Here is a 27,756-nt window from a genome sequence, read left to right on the forward strand (position 1 = left end):
TCTTTGGCAAGAAAACTGTCCTTCCTCCTCAGCTCTGTCACATGCTTGAATGGTTGAGTAAAATGCCTCTGCACTCAGGCCAAGTGCTGGAAACTCATACAGCAGGCAATCCATCAGCTTGCTGAACACCATTTTAGGTTTCTGAATTGTAAGTATAATGTTGCAGCCGTAATCATAATCCTCCAGGTCTTGGTTTTGCTTGGTCAGGATTATCAGCTCAGACTGTAGTCCACTGTTTCAAAACTCATAAGACTTGGACTTGCTAGAGCTGCTTTGGATTATTACATATCGACAAGTGTAGGAATGACAGGTGAAGGACAAAAGAAAAGCACAGAGAGCCACAGTTTCTCATGGGAGATTTACAGCTTTAGATTAAATACTAAGGTTCTCTCTCTCTCTCTCTCTCTCTCTCTCAAACTCACTATCCAAACACACACAGGTGAGTGTGTTGACAGACCAGGTAGAAGCTCAAGGAGAGAAGATCAGAGACCTGGAGAATTCCCTTGAAAAGCACCAGCTCAAGCTAAACTCCACTGAAGAAATGCTGCAACAGGTATCGAGAATATTCTTTACTACACCTTCACATATTGCAAATGTGTAAGAATGTCTTCATGGGGCCAACGTGTATGATTTCATTATGATGTGACAAAGCAAACATACATAATTCTTTTTTATTATTATTATTATTATTATATAAATATATATACACATATATATTTTTAATGACAGCTGTTGGTGAAGTGTGGAAAAATGAGCAAAGTTTTACCCTGTGAACTAATAATAAAAAGAAAAGTGATGTGGCAGTGGTAGATTTTGTCTCAATTAGGAAACTTTTTTTTTTTTTTGGAGGGTGGGTGGGTGTATTTGTTTCGACTCGCAGATCCTGAACCGGTTTTGTGCATGAAGTGTTTGCTTTACCTAAAGGCATTAACACTCCAAATAGAAGCCAATGATCAAGAAGAGCAAACATAAGTTTTTCCTCTTTCCTACACCAGTATACCATAATGTCCTGCATTTTCCTCCAGAATGTTTATTTTATGTTTGTTTTTAGTGGTACGACTGATTTGTGGTCATTTTGTTGTGGTTCTGTAGCTGGTTGTGTATCTGTAGAAGCTGCTACCCAGAAAACAATTACAATGCTTGTTAGTGACCAATATAGAACAAGTCAATGCCCAAAAAATGCTGCTGGCACGATCACCAATACTCCAGCACCAACGCTGTGGACAGATAGCTCCGCCCCCTAGCCCTACCCTTCATTTTTGTAAATTGTATAAAAATAGGGTTAGGAATTTAGTAGCAGTAAAGTCATTGACAAAGTCCCAAATTTCTCTTTGAGGATCAGTGAAGAACATCCATCCCTCCGTCTGTCTGTCTATCTGTACAACCCTCTGTCTGTTGGTCCATCCATCTGGCTGGCTGTCCAAACTGATGGTTCATCCATCTTCCTCTATAAATGTTTGTCCATTTGTCTGTCCATTTGTCTGTACCTTCATCTGTTTGTCCAGCCATCTGTGCATATGTCTGTCTGTACATACATCTGACTGTTTGTTCATCCATCCCTTTGACACTCTGTCTGTTTTACTGTCTGTTCATCTGTCTGTCTGTCTATTCATGTATCTATATGTCTGTCCATCCATCTGTCTATCTGTACAACCCTCTGTCTGTTCATCCATCTATCTGGCTGGCTGTCCAAACCAACGATTCATCCATCTTTCTCTATGATTGTTTGTCCATCTATCCATCCATTTGTCTGTACCTTCATCTGTCTATCCAACCATTTGTACATCTGTCTGTCTGTATATACATCTGACTGCTCATCCATCCATCCATCCATCAATCCATCCTTCCATCCCTCTGTCTCTCTGTCTATATTACTGCCTGTCCATCTGTCTGTATGTCTATCTATCCATATGTCTGTCCATTTGTTTGTCTGTCTGTATAATCCTCTGTCTGTTCATCCATCCGTCTGGCTGGCTGTCCAAGCTGATGGTTCATCCGTCTTTCTCTATGATTGTATGTCCATCTGTCCATCCATTTGTCTGTACTGCCATCTGTACATCTGTCTGTTTGTCCATCCATCCCTCTGTCTCTGTTTATATTACTGTCTGTATGTCTATCTATCCATAAGTCTGTCCATTCATCTGTCTGTCTGTACAACCCTCTGTCTGTCAGTCCATCCATCTGACTGGTTGTCCAAACCGATGGTTCATCCATCTTTCTCTATGATTTTTTGTCAATTTGACTGTACCTTCATCTGTCTGTCCAGCCATCTGTACATCTCTCTGTTTGTCCATCCATCCTTCTGTCTCTCTGTCTATATTACTGTCTGTCTGTATGTCTGTCGATCTATTTGTCTACCTGTACAACTCTCTGTCTGTCAGTCCATCCATTTGGCTGGCTGTCCAAACCAATAGTTCACTCATCTTTCTCTATGATTGTATGTCCATCTGTTTGTTGGTCTCTCCATCTGCCTGTTTGTATGTCTGTCCATCCAACCATTTGCACATCTGTCTGTCCACCCATCCCTCTGTCTCTCTGTCCATCAATCGGGATGTCTATTTATCTACATGTAACCACCTTCTAATACTTAAAGAAGCAGCTACACTCTTGTTCCTCAACATGTTTTTTGTGCATTACTGGTCTGAACTCAGATTTTTAAATGGTTGGTTAGAACCTTAAATGAAAAAGAACCCCTTGTAGCTTTCTAAAGTGACAAAACAAAGACTCTTAAAAAAGGATGACTGAAGAGTTATTGGAAAGTTAAGTCTTCTAATCTTTCTAAGGCTGTTTTACCTGAAACTGAAGCTCTTTGTTGTCAGGTTCTACTTAGAACCTTTCAGGATTCCACCAGAGGGACAAACTGGTGAGATCTTTGACGATACTAGCAGTGCTACTTGAGAAATCTCATAGATTTTAGAAAGCTAATGACCTTTAAAGTGAACTCTGAGAACCAGGCGTTGTTGTTTGCTGTTACAGATTGTTTAGTCTGTCAGTCTGCTCGCTGTTTGCCATCAACTCTTTTTGAAGCCTTATTTTCCCCAAGCTGCTATTTTTCCACGGAGCTTCTGTTACAGGCTTTCCATTGTGTTATTGTTAATTTTCATCTTCCCCATTATACTGTATGTTCCTCCAACTTTCTGTGCACTTCCTTTTCTCTTCCTATTCAAATATGTGGTTGTTTTTAGATAAGCATTTAATAAAGCTAGGAAGATCTGTACATGTACTCTTGAGTTTTGAAGCTTCACGGGAGGAAATGGCTGAAGGTGAGGCCTCAGATTGCCTTGACAACACAAATATTTGACAGGGTTGTGGGATACGTTTGGTTTGTGCCCAGGTAAGCTGAACTTCAGCTGCAGGGTTTCATCAGTCAGACTGAGAGGAAATTAGAGACGATTATGATGAAGAGAGAAATGGGCAGAAAAGAGCCAAAGTACACGAAGCAAACTCAAGGGATTATCGAGTCATTCCAAAGGAAGTGACATCTTTCATCATTCAAAGGACCTGAAAACACTGATTTCAAGTCCTCCGACAACAGAACAGAATTTAAAATCTGCAAGAAATGGCTGAAGAGATGTGATTTGGTTCTGTATTTTGATATACTTCCTTTTAAAACAGGAAGTCAGTGTGGTTGTATGTCAAAGGGCTTGATTTTCACAATAGCCAATACTGTTCGAGAGCAATGCCTGAAAATGTCATGGGCAACAGCCAAGGCTTATGGGAAATAAAAAGTTGTAGGCAGCATGGTGGTGTAGTGGTTAAAGCTGTCGCCTCACAGCAAGAAGGTCCTGGGTTCGAGCCCCGTGGCCGGCGAGGGCCTTTCTGTGTGGAGTTTGCATGTTCTCCCCGTGTCCGCGTGGGTTTCCTCCGGGTGCTCCGGTTTCCCCCACAGTCCAAAGACATGCAGGTTAGGTTAACTGGTGACTCTAAATTGACCATAGGTGTGAATGTGAGTGTGAATGGTTGTCTGTGTCTATGTGTCAGCCCTGTGATGACCTGGCGACTTGTCCAGGGTGTACCCTGCCTTTCGCCCATAGTCAGCTGGGATAGGCTCCAGCTCGCCTGCGACCCTGTAGAACAGGATAAAGCGGCTACAGATAATGAGATGAGACAATAAGTTGTACATGTCCCTTGGTAATATGGACTTAAAAAAAAGATACTTTTTGTAAAATGCTTCAAAAATGGTTCCTATCTATCTGTCTGTCTATCTATCTATTTTTGGGGTGTGGGCTTTAAAACCCATTTTAAAAGGCTAGAAAGTGACAAACTTTAACTACTCCCACACACAAACAAACAAACAGCCAAGCAATACCCATTCAATTATCTATCTATCTATCTATCTATCTATCTATCTATCTATCTATCTATCTATCTATCTATCTATCACCTAATGGTTAGAGAAGCAGCTTTGGGATCAAAAGGCTGCCAGTTCGATTGCCTGGACCTGCAGAAATGGCTGTAGTGCCCTTAAGCAAGGCACCTAACCCCCTACTGCTCTGGGTACATTGTACTGTATGTCACTCTGGATAAGAGTGCCTGCTAAATGCCATCCATCCATTAGTCTGGCTAACGCGACTGCAAAGCTCTACGAGCTATTGGTCTGGCCAAGATATTAAGCCCAACCGTTTCCCAGAGCCCGTGGTTGACCCGCCTCCCTGAAATGCCTCAGTTTGCTACTGGTCGAAGCCAGAAAAGGCTGTGACGAAGCTTAAACCAATCACATCACTCTTTCCTCTGACGTATGCAATGCGACGGGGCTAACTGGTAGATTAAACTCTTACCGAAGCCGGTCAGGAGCAAGGCGAAAACGTCCTTCCTTTCAATAAATACCTCCAGGGCTGCTCTTTGCTCCGTTTTCAATGATTCAATGAGAACTTCCCATTGAATGCTTTCAATACAGCATCTATGCATAATAGATGTGGAAGCGTGAATGAAGCGCTTCCGGCATAGATTCTGTAAACAATCTATGGCTTCCAGTCACAGTTCTACTATGTCAGTGCCTTGAACACGCCTCTACCCAGGGCCGTTGGAGATGCTCAAAGTTGATTGGTTCCCGATTTTTCGGGAGCTTGGAAGAGCTGTAGATAGCTTACCTGGCCAGACTAAGCTCGCAACAGGCCCTCATGTTGCGTCACGCTTAGGATGGCCGGGCCCAGGCTATCCATCCATTATCTGTAGCTGCTTATCCTGTGCAGGGTCGCAGGCAAGTTGGATCCTATCCCAGCTGACTACGGGTGAAAGGCGGGGTTCACCCTGGACAAGTCACCAAATCATCACAGGGCTGACACACAGAGACACACAACCATTCACACTCGCATTCACACCTACAGTCAATTTAGAGTCACCAGTTAACCTAACCTGCATGTCTTTGGACTGTGGGGGAAACCGGAGCACCCGGAGGAAACCCACATAGAGACAGGGAGAATATGCAAGCTCCACACAGAAAGGCCCCCATTTGAACCCAGAACCTTCTTGCTGTGAAGCGACAGTGCTAACCAGTACACCACCGTGCCGCCCCTCTATCCATCCATCCATCCATCCATCCATCCATTATCTGTAGCTGCTTATCTTGTACAATGTCGCAGGCAAGCTGAAGCCTATCCCAGCTGACTACGGGCGAGAGGCGGGGTACACCCTGGACAAGTCACCAGGTCATTGCAAGCCACCCCACTAAATGCCATTAATAAATGTATTTATTTATTTTAATTCCCCCCCCCCCCCCCCCCATAGTCTATCACTCCCTATTATATTGGAGAATTTAGATTTCAAGATTTCAAGGTCACTTTAGCAATCTTTTCCACCTCATTTTCTGAAGTATTTAATTGCACATTTCTATTTTATTTGTTTCTTTTTTAAAAGCACTGCTCCTGATTGAATCTACAGCTTTGGCTTCCCTGATGGGAAGCATTTTTGAGATGTGGTCATTATGAGGTTTTGGCCTCCAAAAGTCAATCCAGTCGTAGTGACATAGCCTTAATATTTTCCATGTGCAGTCTTGAAATGGCATGAAACTTGTTCAGAAGTGAGCTTCCCCATCCGGGACGGCACATGACAAATATACGGCTGTTTAAAATCACCTTCGGTCCAGTCAGTGAAGTCAGACAGGTTAAAGTCCAAAATGTTGTTTTTGTCACCAATACTGGGTGTGTTTTTTTTCTTCTTCTTTTTTTTTTCTTTGAGCTTACATTAATTCTCCATTTCTTTCCTAACTTCTCTTGAGTGTTTTGCAGACACTTTAGTGAGTGCAGATCTCTCTCTCTTGCTCTCTCTCCTGTGTCATTCAGTCGGAGAGAGGGGAAGTAAATATAGCCTTCATAGTCTGTGTATATTTAGCCAACGTGAAGCAGAAGCTCAACAGAGTTCAGGGGATTTTGTTTGAAGACACGCTGAGTAAAAGGTTTCACATCTGGGTTCGCATGTGTGTGTGGGATTGTCTAGGAGCTACTGAGCAGGACTGCGCTCGAGTCGCAGAAACTAGATCTGATGGATGAGGTTTCCTTTCTGAAACTGAAGCTGGTGAGCATGGAGGAGAGGCAGAATCACAGCGCTGAGAGACAACACAAAGCTGAGGTATTGTACTGCTCTGGACGCTGGAGTTAAAGCACTCAGACTTGGACAGGTCATCTTTATAATGAAGTAGAAACTTGTGCAGTTCATTATGCCAGGAATAAACCACCTGTGTTGTGCTGTTATAGGAAAATAATCAGTAATGGTGTGGGATTATTACGTGACTTCTCAACTTTTTTTTTTTACTTGCAGTTACAGTTCATGTTCTGGAACGTTAACTGCAAAACAAGTTAATTCCTCTTTTCACTTACATCTCATCAGCTATCGCTATCGTTTCCTCTCCAGCCTCCTTTTATCTCTTTCTCTTGTCAAAAATCTAGTAACAAAGACACCAAAGAAAACGTAAACTCTTCTATCCTGAAGATGTGATATAAAATTAAAGCTTCACCTCTGACTGATACAAAGTGCTGACACTGGAGACTCCTTCCATTCTACTTCCAGAAATCCTCAACATATCAACGACTGCACACATTTTTAACCTGTTTATCTGTAGACATCATAATGGATCAGAACAAGCACATGAATATTAGGCGTATCGGATGCTTGCTAGCTGTGGTGTGAAAATTGTCCATGCAGACGATCATCTAAGTTTCCAAATCTGCCATTGCTTAACTCTTGAGTATGTTCTATTGTGAATATGATGATTAAAAACCTTATCTCTGCTTTCCAAAGAAATGTCTGGTTAAGATCTGTTCAGTACTTTGGGAGTAACAGCAGGTTGAAGTCGGTACAACAGAGTAAAAACTCTGCTCGCGGGACGTTGGGAAACTGACGGTGTTTTTCTTTTTGAGTCACGGGAAAGCAGTCAGGCTGTCTCTCTCTCTCTCTCTCTCTCTTTCTTTCTTCTGATCGGTTTCCCACTGGATTACTCGTGAATATCAATCGGATCACTTTTATAGGGATGTTCTCTCGCTCTCACTGTTTCTGATGAAGGATTCAGCAAAATTTTCCATCAGCTAGTCTTGATGTTCTGATTCATGGGAGACTTTGAAGTGAGTTTTCATAGCTTTACCTACTTATTTTTTTCAAATCAAACTGATTCATGTCAATAAATAACTAGTTTAAAATATAACTGGAGTTGTTTTGATGAAAAATATTGAGATCTTAGTGGTCGGAATGAGAGTTTTAAAAAAAAACCAGAAGTCAGAAACATGATTGTCAATTTCAGTTGAGTTAATGTGAATTGTTTATTGGATGTGGATCAGACATTTTTTTTTTCGAGGTTCGCCTTGAAAGCTGTGAATATTAATTGAAATAATCATTTATATTCTTTCATATAAACACTAGTAGGCCCTACTGAGAAATACAAAGCCTACAGAGCACAAAGAGGGAATTAGAGATATTTTTATTACTTTTTGACTGAGTGTACAGATTTAACGCTTTTACCTAATTAGCATCATTAATACTAATTAAATACTGATTTGGATAATTTGTTTTTACTAATTTTTCAAACTTTGTATTCAGTATGCAACCATCCATGTGCTGCCAATTTCCATCTAAATATCTTGAAAAATAGAAAAGTTATGAAGAAATAAAAAAAAACATTTGATCTCATTGGTTAATGAGGCCCATTTTGGACCATGTGACCCTCAGACAGAATATTATGGCAGTTTTTGAAAAATTACGCTGTTTCTTCAACCTTTGATTTGTAATATCTCAAGAGCAGATAAACATATTTTAATTCTGTAAAAAAGTCTGTTGTCCTGCATTTAATTCTGAATTCAATGAGAGCAATGTCAAGCAATTTGGATTGAACTTGAATTTTCACCTGATATGCCTATTAATAAAGCGTTGTACATGTAACTACTGTCTGACTAACAACATATACAGAATATTGCAGTTGTATTTCTTTCCCATAACCACATGGGTTTGTGTTCAAATTCACAAAACGATCGAACAGTACAAATACAAGGGAGGTTGAGATGTAAACAAGTCAATTTGTGCTTGTTTAGACTAGAGGATCCGGTACCCTGACATCGGGCAAATTTACATGCATGTGTGCAACTGTCTATTTGTAACAACTAATCTGCGGGTTTTCTTACACTAATTACAGTTTTGCGAAATGAAAGCTTATGTGTCAGATGTAATTACTGGGTTAGCAAGGAGCAGGAGAGCTCATGTTTGCTGATGTAAAATATACCTCACCCCAGGCTTTGTGGCAAGTGCACAGAAGTGCGAGTGTGTTTGTGTAAATGTGTTGACTCAAGGGACCAACTGAACAAATTAATGCAACGCCCATGTCATAGAGTTACAGCAACAAACGTTACATCACCACAGAACGTACTCCTGAACTAAAAAAAATGTGATTTCTTGGGTATAGAGACGAATTTCAAGTCCAATCTGACAACAGAGCACTAAAGTCAATTTACATTCTCAATAGTAATCACAGTAAATTCACTCCATATTCAATAACTCTATAGAAACCTGATTATGTATAGAATCACATGTTATTCTATCTACATTCACTGGATATGAGCAATCACTCGCTCACTACTAGGCTATCAGCTCATATACCATGAATGGAGAAAAACAAAATGGTGGCACGTGTTGCTGAACCAAACGAGGACAAAATAAAAACTACTTGAAAACAAAACCCTAAATAATACCAAAGAAAAACAAAATATGGAATGAAAGTATTTGATGGTAAGAACATTTTTTTAAAAAAATTTTTCAAGAATTATTATTATCGCATTTTTCACAAATTGCTCCTGTCATTTCGCTGGTTTGTTTACATTCTAAGCGGAAATGATTTGGTTGGTGTTTTGTATAAAGGTTTTTTTTTTTTTTATTATTTATCAAATTTGCAAAAAAAAAAAATTTCTGTTTCTCAAAATCCAGTAAGCATGGATAGAATAAAAGTTATTCCACTCAATCTTGTTGTACATGGATTATAGATAACTCGGTGCCTCGCGCCTTGTCGGCTATCAGCTCATGTACGACTCAATTTTGAGGAATTACTGTTAAATATATGTTTAGTATATAGAGTTCATATTTAACTGTTCTTACCGTATATGCTTAACGCTCTATCGGTTGTGCTATCGTAGGAAAATAATCATCATGGTGTGATGAAGCAGAATTACAGTTTACATCCAAATGTTGATTAATTTCCTAAAACAGCATGTCATGAAGTTTTATTCCTGGAGCTTTTTTATTTTATTTTCTCTCCTTTTTTATTTTATTTTTTTTCTTTTTTCTGTGTTTAATGTTTGAGTGTTTTGTCCGCCGGTTGTGGTGTAGCTCCAGACCCAGGTTTGGGCGTCAGTTCCCTCCAGGCCTTGGTTCGCTGTGGGTGATGCCTGTGCTCCCAGCTATGGACTGCAGTGAGCTCGTTGCTCACTTTAACATCGTGGTTGTCCAGTGATCTATGCTTTAGTGCTTGGCGTGATGTTCCGAGCGATGTTGCTCAGTGGCGTCGCAGCGGCTGTGCTGGAGATGTGGGATTTGTTTTTGTGCGCCTTTTGGTGGGACTGTGGCTGCTACACCACTGGAATGATATCCTGACCTCTATTTGGTGGACTTTTTTCTTTTCTTTTTTCTGCCTATTATTGTAAAGCGACCTTGGGTTTTGAGAAAGGTGCTATATAAATTGAACTTATTATTATTATTATTATTATTATTATTATTATTTGTTATACTACAGTAGTTGGACTGCAAGTTGGCCTAGTGATTAGCATCTCCACCTCTTGAGCAGGAAATCGCAAATTCTACTTGCAGTCAAGTCATACTAAAGACCATCATAAAAATGGTACCTACTGCCATCTGGAGAGGTGCTGCAATACAGATGTGAGTAGGAAGTCAAACTCTTGTGGTTACCAAAGGACCAGCCTCGCACTGTAACCCAATGTAAGCTATGTAAAAGGCGAGAGGCCGAGGGCTATAGAAATGGAGTTTGGCACTTTAAAGTCCTGGGTAGTACTGGGATGAGAAGGACTTTGACTACAGTAATTTCTCAAATATTTTATTTAATTATTTAAAATATGATGTATTTTAATAATTATTCAATAAAGACCAACATGTCGTTTGTTTTATCCTTTTAAAGTTTTTTTTTATATTGTGAAAGAAGTTTGTTCCTATTCTCACTTATATTATAGGAGCTATAAATGGTCATTCCTAAACCTACTACTACTGGGTCGAGCTTACTCGGCATTTCATGGCACATCTCTTCCAATTGTCTTGATTGTTCATTTCACTTATCAAGTCTTCATAATGACATCCATGAGTCATCTTTCATGAGTTGATCGATATGTTTTTTTTTTTGTGGTCTTTCTCTTTTTCGCTTGCCATGGTTTGGGTTCCAAAGGAGAGCATCACTTGTCAGTTCGTGCTACACCAGCTGTGATCAGTGAAACATAATCTCTGCTGGCGTATTGTTTCGCTGAGGAGCAGCAGGTTGTCATATCGCTCTTTCTTGGTGATGTGTTGCTTCCATGAGATGTTGAGTGCAGCCATTTAGCTTTCTCTACTGATGCCGTGAGAGTCCAAGTGGTGGATCCATACACTATATATCCCTAAACCAGCCTCTTTTTATTCTCTCTCTTGACGTTACCACAAACAAACGTAAACTCTTCTGTCCTGAATGTGTTGGAAAACTCAGTTATAGAAGTTCCAGCTTTACCTCTGACTGTCAGAAAGCGCTGACACTGGAGACTCCTCCCAGAAATGTTACATAAAGATGTTTCTCCTCTCTCTCTCTCTCACACACACACACACAAAAGCACCATGTTTTATAATAACACCATTAAGAAAATACATTTATTATTATACCAATCATTCACCAGACACGTCCCTGTGAATGACCTGTTACTATAGAAATGATGACGTATCAGAACAAGTACTTTAACATAAACCTGAGCTGTTCTTACAGACAATTAATCACCACCTTCTGACTAATCAGAATCACAGTGGAGAACTGTTACTATTAGGGCTGGGACTTGAGCTCAGCCAAAACTTAGCTAGACACCAAAAAAGCAACAGGGCAAATGAATTTGCAAGGGATTAGTGTGAATACTTAAGTCTGAGTGAAAAATACTGTAGCAAGCGTTCAGCATGGAAGAAGAGTCTGGAGACAGAAATCTCAGTTTCTTGGTCGTTAGTCTGTGCTACTTGCTCTTGATAGCACTGGCTTGACCGCTTTATTAGCATTCGCTAACGCTACTCATAGACATATAAACATAGACGCCGCATTGAGCTGGTGGCCCCGTTGCTGGGATATGTCAGAGTGTCTGCCGTATTGGATGTGGCAAATCTTCCCCGTAAACCGATGCAAGTAAATGGACTGAACTTCATAAAGCCCCTTTCTACAATAATATTTAACTCGATGCCTTTTATTCACCCATTAACACACACACACGTATATATTTGGGAAACAAACAGGCATTAAAACAACACAACTTTTAATGTGATGGTTATAAATAGTGTGCGAAATACCCTGTACACTGCAAACTAGCGATAGATAGCTCAGGTAAGCTAATCAGTCAGCATACCGTAGCAAGCTACCAAAACCTGAGGCCACAATAACCAACCTACAAGACTGAATATGATAAATGATGGAAATAGTGGAAAAACTGGAAATAGTGAATGAAAATAAAAATTTACTGTTTTATTTATTGAGTCACCACACAGACCTACTCTCGTTGAATAAAGTGAGCTGAATGAGCGCCAAACTGAGTTCGGCCAGGTTCTAATGTCATACCAAAACAAAATGCATCACTTATTCCTTCACATTCAGAAAGGTTAAAAACATTCATCATGCGTTCAAAAACGTTCATCATAGTGCGGTACTGTATTCTCTAATTCTCACTGCTTATAACTATACACCTACCTGGTGGAGATGAGCTGGGAAACTGAAGACTGAAGGAACAGCTCCCTCTCTGATCCTGACTGTCTGACCTGTTCTGTCCAAATCCTCCGTTCTGAAGTGTTCACTGCAGAGCATGGATGACGGAGTAGCAGAAAACCCTTCCCGTCGCACAGCTGTCTCCCACTGCTTATTCATGGCTTTATTTTTGGGAAACCTACATAGTATGTGAAAAGTTAGCTAAGCAACTAACAACAATCAGCGTAGTTACGAAGGAAATACTTCGTTGTTTAGAGACAGGTTTCACCGAGCGGTTATTATGCGCGAGACTTCATATTAGCCACAAAGTCAGAAAAATCTGTTCGTAAAATTACGTTATAATGACCAAATACAATGAAAATTATTTTTCCAGTCTCACCTGTGAAAGGTAATCCCATGTGATCTCGTTTGGACGGTAAACCTGTTGGTACAGTTAAACGCAGCACATGCATGAGGCATCTTTATTCTCGGCTACTGTCTAGACACTATACCAGAGACGGTTGAAGAATCTCTACTTTGCCACATCCAATATGGCGGCGAGGATGACGTATGATTCTATGCAGAAGGCGGCGTCTATGTTTATATGTCTATGACGCTACTGATGAACGCTACACCAGCTGGAAGATGACTTCACTGCTGACTCGCGGTTAAGCTCACGTTGGCCTTCGAGAAGGCCAAGAGTGATAACTTTTTGGTTAAAAAATCACCTCTTGCCCAATCAAAATCTGATTGGTTAATCAGTCATCTGTCACTTCCTACATGAACAAACACTCCCATGGCCTTCTGTCACGGCAGTGAAGTCCTAGCCAATGAGTGAGCAGCTCTAAACTCTTCTCAGCTTGGAGACAACAAACAAAACAATCTCACTGGATAACTCGAGTTTAATGTTTTCAGGACAGTAACCCTTTCATTTCTGAACCAAATCTGATAGAAAATGAGGCTGAATTAGAATTAGAAGAGAATAATTGTAATGAAATTATGAAAGAATGAAAAAAATAAACAATGAAAGAAATTAAATATAACATTTGAAATGCTGATATGTTCTCTGAAGACCTCCAAGGCCCTGACGGTTCCCCTCTGCATAATCGGCACATGATGTAACCCCAGGCTTTGAAGTGTTATGCATGTCACTCCAGGTGCAACTACAAGTACAGTGGCGCTTGAAAGTTTGTGAACCCTTTAGAATTTTCTATATTTCTGCATAAATATGAGCTAAAACATCATCAGATTTTCACACAAGTCCTAAAAGTAGATAAAGAGAACCCAGTTAAACAAATGAGACAAAAATATTATACTTGGTCATTTATTTATTGAGGAAAATGATCCAATATTACATATCTGTGAGTGGCAAAAGTATGTGACCCTTTGCTTTCAGTATCTGGTGTGACCCCCTTGTGCAGCAATAACTGCAACTAAACATTTCCGGTAACTGTTGATCAGTCCTGCACACCGGCTTGGAGGAATTTTAGCCCGTTCCTCCGTACAGAACAGCTTCAACTCTGGAATGTTGGTGGGTTTCCTCACATGAACTGCTCGCTTCAGGTCCTTCCACAACATTTCCATTGGATTAAGGTCAGGACTTTGACTTGGCCATTCCAAAACATTAACTTTATTCTTCTTTAACCATTCTTTGGTAGAACGACTTACGCGCTTAGGGTCGTTGTCTTGCTGCATGACCCACCTTCTCTTGAGATTCAGTTCATGGACAGATGTCCTGACATTTTCCTTTAGAATTTGCTGGTGTAATTCAGAATTCATTGTTCCATCAATGATGGCAAGCCGTCCTGGCCCAGATGCAGCAAAACAGGCCCAAACCATGATACTACCACCACCATGTTTCACAGATGGGATAAGGTTCTTATGCTGGAATGCAGTGTTTTCCTTTCTCCAAACATAACGCTTCTCATTTAAACCAAAAAGTCCTATTTTGGTCTCATCCATCCACAAAACATTTTTCCAATAGCCTTCTGGCTTGTCCACATGATCTTTAGCAAACTGCAAATGAGTAGCAATGTTCTTTTTGGAGAGCAGTGGCTTACTCCTTGCAACACTGCCATGCACACCATTGTTGTTCAGTGTTCTCCTGATGGTGGACTCATGAACATTAACATTAGCCAATGTGAGAGAGGCCTTCAGTTGCTTAAAAGTTACCCTGGGGTTCTTTGTGACCTCGCCGACTATTACACGCCTTGCTTTTGGAGTGATCTTTGTTGGTCGACCACTCCTGGGGAGGGTAACAATGGTCTTGAATTTCCTCCGCTTGTACACAATCTGTCTGACTGTGGATTGGTGGAGTCCAAACTCTTTAGAGATGGTTTTGTAACCTTTTCCAGCCTGATGAGCATCAAGAATGCTTTTTCTGAGGTCTTCAGAAATCTCCTTTGTTCGTGCCATGATACACTTCCACAAACATGTGTTGTGAAGATCAGACTTTGATAGATCCCTGTTCTTTAAATAAAACAGGGTGCCCACTCACACCTGATTGTCATCCCATTGACTGAAAACACCTGACTCTAATTTCACCTTCAAATTAACTGCTAATCCTAGAGGTTCACATACTTTTGCCACCCCCGGATATGTAATATTGGATCATTTTCCTCAATAAATAAATGACTAAGTATAATATTTTTGTCTCATTTGTTTAACTGGGTTCTCTTTATCTACTTTTAGGACTTGTGTGAAAACCTGATGATGTTTTAGGTCATATTTATGCAGAAATATAGAAAATTCTAAAGGGTTCACAAACTTGCAAGCACCACTGTATATGTAATGCATTTATTGTGCACTTTATTCATAGGAAGTGTTAAGATTTTAGTAAAGTCTAGAATGTACATTTTTATACAAGTTACTTTATTCTATGTAGCTGAATACATAGCAGCTATACAAGCAGGCTGTTAACGCAGATCTCTATTTTAACCTGTGTTAAAATACTACACACAAGAACACACTCTCCCACTTCTCTGACAACTGCAGGGCTGACTGGCTCTAATCCGGCTCACAACATTCCCCCTGACATGCCATGCTTCACTCGTGAGTGTCGGCCCTCCCACCCTGCCCCTCTCTGCACCACTCTATAGATAGCAAGCATATGTCAGCCATCTCATCTGCTGTGTTTTCCTGCCACGGTATCACATGATACTTCCTCCCCTTATGTGCCAGCCATTGCTTAAATGTTGTTTACGCTAGTTCAACTTTACAGCGTTGGTTATTTGATTCATTTTTGATTATCATGTTTCACTTTTCCATTTTTACATTTCAGGCTCGTTTCCTTTTACATCCTGAGTGCCCATGCTAAACAAAGGGCTCTATGTTTGAGTCCTTACCTTGCAGAAATCAGCTCAATGACCTGTTTATTTTGGCCGGAGGACATGATTTTGCAAGGACGCGCCAATGGCAGTACCTTTGGTGCCTTTCCGAGCTCCGGCTGCACGCTATTTTCTCCAGTCGAGCTTAATAAATGTACCACAGAGTGAAATGATCCTGAAATGTTCCAGCCTGTTAAATTTCATGGAGTAAAAAAAGCAGACCAGCTGACACAAAGATGTAGACACGTATACTGTACACTACATTCTCCGACTAATCCCTGGTTACCTGGTCCCTGACTTTTGGTGGACGTTGTCCTCTAGGCAGAGTCACACTCGTGCCATATTCTTTCCATTTCTTTATGGAGTTAATGTCCCTCTTTGGGACATTCAAAATGTATATGTTATTAGCTCATCTGGCCAACAGGCGATGAGTTTATGCCATCATGTGTTGTCCGTCGTCTGTCCGTCATCCATCATCTACATTTCACGAAAATCGCTTCTTATCTCTCAATTCTTCACCGATTTTTATTCTTTTTGGCAGGAAGGTAGGTCTGCCTGGGGTGCATATAGCTTCTAGCCAAATTTACATAATTACAATTAATGATGAAGATATTGAGTAATTAATCAATCCCTAACAAGCAGTTTCCACACAAATCACTTCTCCTTCAATTCTTCACTGATGTTGATTCTTTCTGGTATGAAGGTAGAGGTACCTAGGGTGTATATAACTTCCACCCAGATTTGCCTAATTACAATTATTAATGAAGTTATGGACTAATTAATCCTTAACGTCTTAAAGTTCAACAAAAATCGCTTCTTCTCAGTCAATTCCTCGCCGTTTTGGATTCTTTCTGCCAAATAGGTCGGTATTCCTAGGGTGGATATCGCTTCTATATATAGCTTGTACATACCGTAGTGTATATAGCTTGCAACATTTATTGCGCAAGGTGGCCCACTTTAGATCGTTCCTTCTGGACTAGACGGGGCCGGAGTGAGCTACGCCATCACTGACAGTCTCATTCAGATATCATCTCCCTACTGTTCTTCCAGGAAAAGGTGTATTTACAGTATATTGAGATCATGTGACACTTTAATTGCATGAAGATCTCATTACTTTGCACCAATTTAGATTTAGGGGTTTCACAGCATTTTTTTTTCATTTAATTCATTCATTTTTCTTCAGTAAGTGCTTTATCCCAGATCTGGCACCAATCCTGGGAACATTGCCCACAAGGAAAGAGAAGAGAATTCACCCCAATTCACACACATTCACCCCTCGAGGTGATTTAGCATGGCCAGTATGGGAAGTGTGAAGAAACCAGAGAACCCAGAAGAAACCCACAAGGAGAACGTGCAATACTTCACAGTACTGAAACAGGGAAGGTGGAGCTGTGAAGCAGCATCGTTATTCACTGCACTGACATTCCACTCAAATTTTACATCTTTTATTTGTGAATGATGTTACAAACTACATTGCTTTTTTTTCTTCTAATTTCAGTAGCATGGGCTATTTTATCCTGCGATGACCTGGCAACTTGTCCAGGGTGTACCCAGCCTCTCGCCCATAGTCAGCTGGGATAGGCTCCAGCTTGCCTGTGACCCTGTACAGTACAGGATAAGTGGCTACAGATAATGGATGGATGGATGGATGGATGGATGGATGGGCTATTTTATCTAGATGCATGATATAATATTTTAGTTAAGTCCAATTCAATTTCCACTCCAAAATGTGAAGTTTAAAGGAGGAGGAGGGGGTGAATACTTATGCAATCCACCACACAAAACACAATACTGTCCTGTACTTGTACATGTGCTGTGAGTTTAATTTCCATCTGTCTTCCTTTTATCTTTACAATTCCACTTCCCTGTCCGGTTCTTCGCCTCTGCCAGAGTGTAGTGAATCTGATTAGCGAGCTCCAGGAACAAATGTGTCGGATTCAGCAAGAGCTTTCTTCTAAGATCCAGGAGAAAAAAGCTGCAGAGATCCTGGAGGATGAAGACAGTGATAGTGACACCTCGGTTGAAGAAACATCTGCAGAGGAGCAGAGCTCTGGAGAGTTCAGTGCTGAGGAGCTCTGTCACTGTGAGAGAGAAAGTGTAGGCACTGAATGATTTGTCAAGCTTCATTTTCAACAGCCGGACTTTGGCCTAAAACGTGAAACCTGCTCGTAAAACTGCCCTTTGCTCGTATGACATTTGCTGACTGATATTACTGCAGAATGTCTGGTGGCTCTGTGAGTGCACTCGGTGATTTGTGCTTGATGTAACGTCTTAATGTGTGTTGTGGGTTTTATTTCTGTGCTATTTGTTTTGGTTTGTGGGCTGTGAATATATCTAACAGACTACACGCATGGAACTGTTTTGTGGTTTTTATGTTTCCTTATTAAATCAACTAAAGTCACTGAACTTTTTTCTTTTTTTTTTTTTTACACATTTTATTTTAGCTTTAATATACATTCAAAAATAGGCAGTAAGACCAGATGGGCAGAATGCATCTCATCTCATCTCATCTCATTATCTCTAGCCGCTTTATCCTGTTCTACAGGGTCGCAGGCAAGCTGGAGCCTATCCCAGCTGACTACAGGCGAAAGGCAGGGTACACCCTGGACAAGTCGCCAGGTCATCACAGGGCTGACACATAGACACAGACAACCATTCACACTCACATTCACACCTACGGTCAATTTAGAGTCACCAGTTAACCTAACCTGCATGTCTTTGGACTGTGGGGGAAACCGGAGCACCCGGAGGAAACCCACGCGGACACGGGGAGAACATGCAAACTCCGCACAGAAAGGCCCTCGCCGGCCACAGGGCTCGAACCCGGACCTTCTTGCTGTGAGGCGACAGCGCTAACCACTACACCACCGTGCCGCCCCCAGAATGCATTTAAACTTTTTTTTTTTTTTTATTTTACAAAAAGGACTAATGAGTCAATATTTATTATTCATGAATATATTTCTAAAAACAGAGACAAGTCATTTATGGTGCCTTGTAGATTTACTGATGTGTAGATTTATTAAAATGAACAAAAAAAAAAAGATAGCTACCCAATGGGTCCATGAGGCTACTGCTTATAAGTAAAATAGTTTTCTGGTCCCATGTCCATACAGTAAATGTCGCATATACACATGTTATCAATGATACTCGCCTCATCTCTCGCAAGCATCACCAAGCTGTGAGCAGCATCAGGGCTGGGAGTATTTTGTTTCCTGTGTTTTGTTCAAAATGCAGCGTTGTGAACTCGATCTATTTTCAAAATAGTAAGAAATAAAGCACTTGTTCATGAATTGTCTTCGAAGCATTATTTAGTACTAATGAGCACATTTTGTTTCGCAAGTGTAGTGTAAAGATTCTAAAATAATAAATAAAATTAATAAATTAAAGCAAATAGCAGAAGTTTGATATCGGCTTCTCGGTATATCTGCCAAAAAGCTCAAAACGACTTACAAAACCTTTCATTTGCCCTTTCAGAAGGACCAAACGAAAGCTGTGATAATCAAAAGGTAAATTTTCTTAAAATAAACACCACTTGCTTGATATCGAATCAGTAGCCTCGGCCAACCACGAGGGGAATTTCATTTATCTTTTTATCTACTGATTATCTTCTGATACTACGAAGTTGTAACGAGGTTTCTCTTATTTCGTTTCTGGTTCTGATTGGTTACGAAGTTTATCAAGAAGTAGAACGGGTAATCGAACTTGATCAGGATAAGTGCTGATTGGTTACGAAGTTTCGCTATTGTTACACTCATTCTTACATTCTTACAACACGATGACATCGTGGCTTCGACGCTCGTTCTTGTGTACCTTTGATAATGCGACATCAACTGTTCTTATCACGAGTCGCCGTTCTGGTGATTGTAATGCTGATGCGTATGCTCATCCGCAGCGCGCTATTGTTCCACTCATTCTTACAACACGATGACATAGTGGTTCCGTCTCTATGAGGCAGTAACCACAAAAAACTGTGTATATAATCAAGTATGAATATAAAATGCTTAAATTAAATCAGGAATATTAAAGATACAAGATATTAAATGATATTTTGAGTGTTCTAACATCATATGCAATATTTTACATTTACAGTAAAATGAGCAAAACATGAGTGAAATTATATATTATATACATTATACATACACTACCGTTCAAAAGTTTGGGGTCACCCAGACAATTTTGTGTTTTCCATGAAAAGTCACACTTTTATTTCCCACCATAAGTTGTAAAATGAATAGAAAATATAGTCAAGACATTTTTCTGGCCATTTTGAGCATTTAATCGACCCCACAAATGTGATGCTCCAGAAACTCAATCTGCTCAAAGGAAGGTCAGTTTTATAGCTTCTCTAAAGAGCTCAACTGTTTTCAGCTGTGCTAACATGATTGTACAAGGGTTTTCTAATCATCCATTAGCCTTCTGAGGCAATGAGCAAACACATTGTACCATTAGAACACTGGAGTGAGAGTTGCTGGAAATGGGCCTCTATACACCTATGGAGATATTGCACCAAAAACCAGACATTTGCAGCTAGAATAGTCATTTACCACATTAGCAATGTATAGAGTGGATTTCTGATTAGTTTAAAGTGATCTTCATTGAAAAGAACAGTGCTTTTCTTTCAAAAATAAGGACATTTCAAAGTGACCCCAAACTTTTGAACAGTAGTGTATATATTACACATTATATAATAAATAACAACAGGTGTGTGTCATGGTGCTGTGTTGTTGTTTTTTTCATCTAAACCTTCTAAACCATCCCTTCAGCATGGAATTACTATGATTGTTCCTCCGAGTGACTGAGTTAAACATTATTCTTTTTTTGTTGTGTTGTTTTTGGTGAACAGAGCTTGCTCCAGGAATTGAGGTTGCTCAAAAATAAAGTGGAGGAACTCGAGGATGAAAAGTTACAGTATGAGAGAAAACTCAAGGCTACAAAGGTACTGCTACAGAAATCCATCTCACCAATTACGTACGTTTGGTCTGATTTTATTTCACATGACTGACTGAATCTTCCTCTTTCCAGCTCTCACTTCCAGCTGGACCTATTCTCAGTTCTGTTCACAATCTAACAATCCACATCCTGTTTGTCTTGTTAAATTTATTAAAAAAAAAAAAATCCTGTCACAGTACAGTACATCACCAACACCAGATAAACTCTGCCCTCCTTTCTCATTTGCATAATGCACAATAACTAATCATAGGCATAGCAACATTTTATTTTATTTTACTTTATTTATTTTATTTTTTACCCCGATCTTACCAATCATCAAAAGAGTGGAAATTTCATTGGTGTAATTTATTTCTTTTTCTTATTCATTTATTGATATATTTAATTATTTTAAGTATTGTTTTAAAACATGACTCACTTTAATTGCAGCTCACAAATACAACTTACATAATTAGTTGAATAATATCAGCTCTCTGTCGACAATCTAGAATCATAAATGAAACGTACAACCCCGATTCCAAAAAAGTTGGGACAAATTGTAAATAAAAACGGAATGCAATAATTTACAAATCTCAAAAACTGATATTGTATTCACAATAGGACATAGACAACATATCAAATGTCGAAAGTGAGACATTTTGAAATTTCATGCCAAATATTGGCTCATTTGAAATTTCATGACAGGAACACATCTCAAAAAAGTTGGGACGGGGCAATAAGAGGCTGGAAAAGTTAAAGGTACAAAAAAGGAACAGCTGGAGGACCAAATTGCAACTCATTAGGTCAATTGGCAATAGGTCATTAACGTGACTGGGTATAAAAAGAGCATCTTGGAGTGGCAGCGGCTCTCAGAAGTAAAGATGGGAAGAGGATCACCAATCCCCCTAATTCTGCGCCGACAAATAGTGGAGCAATATCAGAAAGGAGTTCGACAGTGTAAAATTGCAAAGAGTTTGAACATATCATCGTCTACAGTGCATAATATCATCAAAAGATTCAGAGAATCTGGAAGAATCTCTGTGCGTAAGGGTCAAGGCCGGAAAACCATACTGGGTGCCCGTGATCTTTGGGCCCTTAGACGGCACTGCATCACATACAGGCATGCTTCTGTATTGGAAATCACAAAATGGGCTCAGGAATATTTCCAGAGAACATTATCTGTGAACACAATTCACCGTGCCATCCGCCGTTGCCAGCTAAAACTCTATAGTTCAAAGAAGAAGCCGTATCTAAACACGATCCAGAAGCGCAGACGTCTTCTCTGGGCCAAGGCTCATTTAAAATGGACTGTGGCAAAGTGGAAAACTGTTCTGTGGTCAGACGAATCAAAATTTGAAGTTCTTAATGGAAATCAGGGACGCCGTGTCATTCGGACTAAAGAGGAGAAGGACGACCCAAGTTGTTATCAGCGTTCAGTTCAGAAGCCTGCATCTCTGATGGTATGGGGTTGCATTAGTGCGTGTGGCATGGGCAGCTTACACATCTGGAAAGACACCATCAATGCTGAAAGGTATATCCAGGTTCTAGAGCAACATATGCTCCCATCCAGACGACGTCTCTTTCAGGGAAGACCTTGCATTTTCCAACATGACAATGCCAAACCACATACTGCATCAATTACAGCATCATGGCTGCGTAGAAGAAGGGTCCGGGTACTGAACTGGCCAGCCTGCAGTCCAGATCTTTCACCCATCGAAAACATTTGGCACATCATAAAACGGAAGATACGACAAAAAAAAAAAAAGACCTAAGACAGTTGAGCAACTAGAATCCTACATTAGACAAGAATGGGTTAACATTCCTATCCCTAAACTTGAGCAACTTGTCTCCTCAGTCCCCAGACGTTTACAGACTGTTGTAAAGAGAAAAGGGGATGTCTCACAGTGGGAAACATGGCCTTGTCCCAACTTTTTTGAGATGTGTTGTTGTCATGAAATTTTAAATCACCTAATTTTTCTCTTTAAATGATACATTTTCTCAGTTTAAACATTTGATATGTCATCTATGTTCGATTCTGAATAAAATATGGAATTTTGAAACTTCCACATCATTGCATTCTGTTATCATTTACAATTTGTACTTTGTCCCAACTTTTTTGGAATCGGGGTTGTACAATCAGTTACAAAAAATAAATAAATCAGGACAGCTCTCAGTTGATCTGAAACACTGTGTATTCTGCTGATTTTGCATTAATAAGACTATTTATCATGTATCTGTAAAACATTAATGCATATAATGCATTAGAACAATAGCTCCTGATGGTTATGTGCTCATAAGTAATTATGACATCATGAATATCTTTAAGGTATATAATGACAAGTATATGGCCTTCAAAATGTCCCACTTTTAGTAAATACCATCAAAATTAATTATCCTGCTAAACTAAACATTCAGCAAAATGGCCCCTTTCTGCATGTCGACTCACTGAACTTTTCCCTTTTAACGTCTCTTTTTTTTCTCATTCATCTATTTTTTCTCTCTCTGGGCTTTATCTTCACTTCCTCCTCCCTGCAGCTGCCCATCTCTTATTCTCTTCCTGTGTGTTAGCAGTCTCTGATGACTCAGTTGTCGAGTCTGAGGCTGACGGTGGAGCAGCTGCAGGTGGAGAGGCAGCAGTGGGAGGAGCACAGCAAGAACCTTCAGGTGCCACCTCCTCCCCTCTTCTCCCACCTACTCCACCTACTCACTCTTTCACACCTGCCTTTCCTTTCCTACACCATCCTGAAGAACCTCCACCTTCTCAAACCTCTCACCTTTTCTTCTTACTGTTCTATCCTTCCCTCCAGTTGCCCACTTCTCTTCATCCTCATTCCTCTTTATTTCTTCTCCACTTCTTCTCTAATCTCTTCCACCCATTCACTCCATCCTTATAGCTTCTCCCACTTCTCTATCTCTTTCATTCACACTTAAGTCTTTGTTTCTAACCAACCAACATCATTCCTATACCTATACTCCTCCCTACCCTCTCCTACTTCCTTATTTATTCAACCCTGCCTTCTCTTTCCTCCTATTATCTCCTCACCCTCACACTACTATCTTCTTGGCTCCATTTGTTCTTCTACACCTTCTCTCTCATACCCCCAAGCTACTTCATTCTCACACCCTTCCTTGCATTTATACCCCATCATCAACACTACCTTAATTTTCCTTCTGCTTAAACTACTCTAAAACTCCTCCACTTGCTCACTCCCACCTGCTTTACATGATCTCCTACCTCATTCATTTTCTCCCACTTCCATCCACACTTCCTTTCATCTTCCATTATCTCCACCACATCACCTACTCCCTTCCTTCCTCTCATTTATTCCCATCATCTCCATCTCTTTGCTCCTTCACCTGTTCTTTCCTTCCACCACATCCACTTCCTTTCCCACCTTCACAACCTTGTTGTTCCACTACTTCCAGCTCCTACCCTCTGCTCCTAACTCCTCCACATTCTCACTTCCACCTGTACTACCTCCTTCACCTTCTCACTCCTCCATCCCCACTTCCTTTCTTGCTTTTATCTCCTTTTATTTCCTCCTTCAAGTGAACTTCTCCTACATGATCTTGGTCTTCCAGGTCCTCATTTTCTTTGATCCATATCCACTTTCTTTCCAATGTTGCAACCTTATTTCCACATCAGTTCCAGTTTCTACCATTCAGTCCGAACACCTTCACCTCCTCTCTCTTCTCTTGTACAACTCCTGGGGCAGTGGTGGCACAATGGTTAAGCCTCTGGGTTACTGCTCTGAAGGTCATGGGAGCAAGCCCCAACACTGACAAGCTGCCACTGTTGAGCCCTTGAGCCCTTAACCCTCTCTGCTCCAGGAGAACTGTGTCATGTACCACTTTGTTGTGTGTTGCTCTGGATAAAAACATCTGTAATGTTCCTCCCCACTTCTTCTCACTCCATCATCCATGTTTCCTTCCTTGCTTATATCTTTGTTGACTTCCCTACATCATTTCCATACTCTCTCACTCCCTTCTAACTTCTCCTTTCTCTTCCAACTCCTCAATCCCACCTGTTCCACATCATCTTCTACATTTTCTACAAATTCACTTCTTCATTGCCACTTCCGTCTTGGCGTTTCTCTTCCACCTCATGTCCTTACGACTCTTCCACCATCTTCACCTCCTCACTCCTCTCTTGATTCTGCTTTTAATTCCCACCTCCCTGACCTAATCAGCCTCTAAGTCCAATCTCAAGAAGTCTTGGGCCATGCTGTCTTTGTTTTCCTTTCATAGTCTTCCAATATACACTATATTGTCATCTCTAAGAAAAAAAAATCTCAACAGTAGAACGGGATATACTGCAGCGCTCTGTCCATTAAATTTCCATGTTGCTACAGCTGCCCTGGTAAAGTGTGCCATTTCAGTGAAGTGCAGATGTCCAGAAGCAACAACAGGCCAACTGGTTCAAGAATGCAAGCAAATAAATGAATGCAAACATGTGGAAATCACTTGCCATCTGTTGGAACATCCACCACTAAATTCCAAACTGCCTTTGGATGAACCGTTGGCATAAGACATGTTCATCTGGATCTAAATCACCAGGCTTGCCATTGCTACGAAACTGCACTTAAGCCTAAGGTCACAAATTGTAATGTCAAACATCAGAGTGGTGAAAACTCATCCCTGGACTCTGGAGTGGAAAAAATTCAGTCACTGGAACAGTCAAAAAACAGTGTTTGGCAAATATTAAGTTGGATGGGGAAAAAAATCACAATCTGGGCTGTTTCTTATGATTCTTATGGAAATACCAGTGTTCAAGAAAATGTTAAATAATTCAGTACTTCCCAGTACTTTCCTATTTCTTATGTCCCTGTGGTCTCAACATAACCTCATCCAACATCAGGAAATGGAGTGCAGCTTGCCCAGAATGTAATGAAGGGTCCAACTCCTTATTAGTCCTCCTTTAACTTTTGGAAGAAGCAATGATTAGGAAAGTGGGGCATATACACTTTCAGAATGAATATTTCAGCATGCTCTTTATTTGATCTGGCCTTTCATCATGGCACCCCTTTAATGTGCTAATTGCCTTGAGGTAAACCATTGTCACTAATATATTCTTGCACAACTGTATTATATATACAGAAAGTCATCAGTAAAATGGTCAGGTGGTTTGAAGACACCTGGATTAACTGAGGACCAGTTTGGGAAATGCTGATTTAACAGTGGTCTCAGTCATCATCATCTGTAACCACTTATCCTGTGCAAGGCTGCAGGCAAGCTGGAGCCTATCCCAGCTGACTATGGTACACCCTGGACAAGTTGCCAGGTCATTGCAGGGCTGACACACAGAGACAAACACCACTTCACACTCAGGATCAATTTAGAGCCATCAATCAATCTAACCATGTGGGAAACCAGAGCACCCAGAGGAAACCCATGCAGACACGGGGAGAACATGCAAACTCCACACAGAAAGGCTCCCATTGGCCACTGGGCTCAAACCCAGAACCTTCTTGCTGTGAGGCGACAGTGCTAACAATTACACCACCGTGCAGCCCACAGACAATTTCATTTTGACTACTATTCATTTCACACATGATGATGTGATTGATAAATCTCATTTCCAGGCAGAAATCTCAGGCCTTCAGCACCTCCTGCAGTGTAAGAATGTGGAGATCGAGAACCTTCAGGCCCAGCTCCTCTCCAGAACTCCCATGTCTATTGAGAGTTCAGAGAGAGGTGAGTTGGCTTTTTTTTCTTGAGCACTTCAAATATGATGAGGAATCATAAATAACATTTTTCTCAGTGGTCTTGATCAACTGTTACTGAACACATGGCTTTTTCACAGGTTGATTGGTTACTACTAATGAACCAAGAAGCACTAAATTGGGCAGAACCAGAAACCTGTTTTTTAGAAACATTTTTATGGTCAAGAAATTGTCAAACTTATCCTACTATGAGCTAGAAGTTCAATAACGTGATCTGGCCCACTGTATATACTAGATGTCTGTCTATAAGTGTGTGGATTATGCTTTCCTTAATGCTTGTGTGGACACTTGTTGGAATTAGTGTTTGTAGGTGTTTATGTAGGTTTATGTCATTTGTCAGGAAGGGCTTATGCAGGTCTCATTTAACTTTCAGAACATTGCCCTTAAAGTAAGTAAAGTATTAAGGTAATATTGACCACAAGGAAGATTTACCCATGTATCAAAACTAGCCATTTTATTCAGGAATTCAATTCAAGCATTGTGTGTGCAGTAAGTGTTTGAATGGTGGCTGTAGAGTGTGTGTGGTATTTACAGTATTTAATATGTTTGCATGGTGTGTACTGTCATTGTTTGTGTGGTGTCTAACAACAGCTCTGTATCCTCTTTATCCAACTCTCATCATAAGAGGAGTTATACAGGAGAAGGCTCAACACCAAACGTAAGACTTTTAGCATCACTGATCACTAACACACGCTTACAGAAATATATGTACATACAAGACTGGTAAGTTGCTTACAAGACAGTTCTTTCCATTGTTGTTTCTCTTCCTTACTTTTTCACATGTGATAGAATTCTGTGCATCTCCAAATGGAAGAATGCAGGTGTGTGTTTGAGAAAATGCATGCCTTCTTATAAACCTATCACATAGTAACACAATGAAGAATCTGTCACCAGAGTTCTTAGTTCCTTCAAGAAATGATTATTTGTCTCCTGCTTAAGGTACATCACATCCTATCCTATGATGCACATGGTCTTATTCCATTCCTTTAAGAACTGTTTTGCAGGACTGGTCAGAATTCCTTCATTAGCAAGCAAGGTTGGTCAAGAATGTCTGTGGAAGTGGGCAGGATCGGTCAGAAGTCATTTGAGGGCAGCATGGACTGGTCAAATTTCTTTGGGAACAGGCATAATAGGTCAGAATTCCTTCATGAGCAGGTGGGATTCTTCAGAGTTCCTTTGAGAATTGGCAGGCTTGGTTAGAAATCTTCAAAAAGCAAGTGGGAGTGTTGAGAATTCCTTTGAGATCATGCAGGATTGGCCAGAATTCCTTTGGAAGGGTGCAGGAATTATCAAAATCCCTTTGATATTCTGCAAGAATATTCCTTTGGAAGAGGGCAAAACTGGTTAGAATTCATTTGGAAGGGGGCAGGACTGGTCAGAATTCCTTTGAAATCAGGCAGGA

At 40.4% G+C, this 27,756-nt stretch overlaps 1 protein-coding gene across 4 annotated transcripts in view; it reads left to right on the forward strand.

Moving 5' to 3' along the window:
• The window catches only part of ppfibp2a (PPFIA binding protein 2a), a 64,870-nt gene that overhangs the window by 5,884 nt on the left and 31,230 nt on the right, over positions 1 to 27,756 (forward strand). The window contains exons 3-8 of one of the 4 annotated variants that reach the window (XM_060923198.1): positions 440 to 553; positions 6,436 to 6,567; positions 20,549 to 20,641; positions 23,200 to 23,295; positions 26,214 to 26,325; positions 26,980 to 27,012. In XM_060923198.1, the coding sequence (XP_060779181.1) occupies positions 440 to 553; positions 6,436 to 6,567; positions 20,549 to 20,641; positions 23,200 to 23,295; positions 26,214 to 26,325; positions 26,980 to 27,012 (580 nt within the window). The remainder of the gene's footprint in view (positions 1 to 439; positions 554 to 6,435; positions 6,568 to 20,548; positions 20,642 to 23,199; positions 23,296 to 26,213; positions 26,326 to 26,979; positions 27,013 to 27,756) is intronic. The other 3 variants (XM_060923199.1, XM_060923201.1, XM_060923200.1) reach the window with 3 other exon arrangements.

This window comes from Neoarius graeffei, chromosome 6 (genome assembly GCF_027579695.1).
Source record: "Neoarius graeffei isolate fNeoGra1 chromosome 6, fNeoGra1.pri, whole genome shotgun sequence".
Lineage (NCBI taxonomy): Eukaryota > Metazoa > Chordata > Actinopteri > Siluriformes > Ariidae > Neoarius > Neoarius graeffei.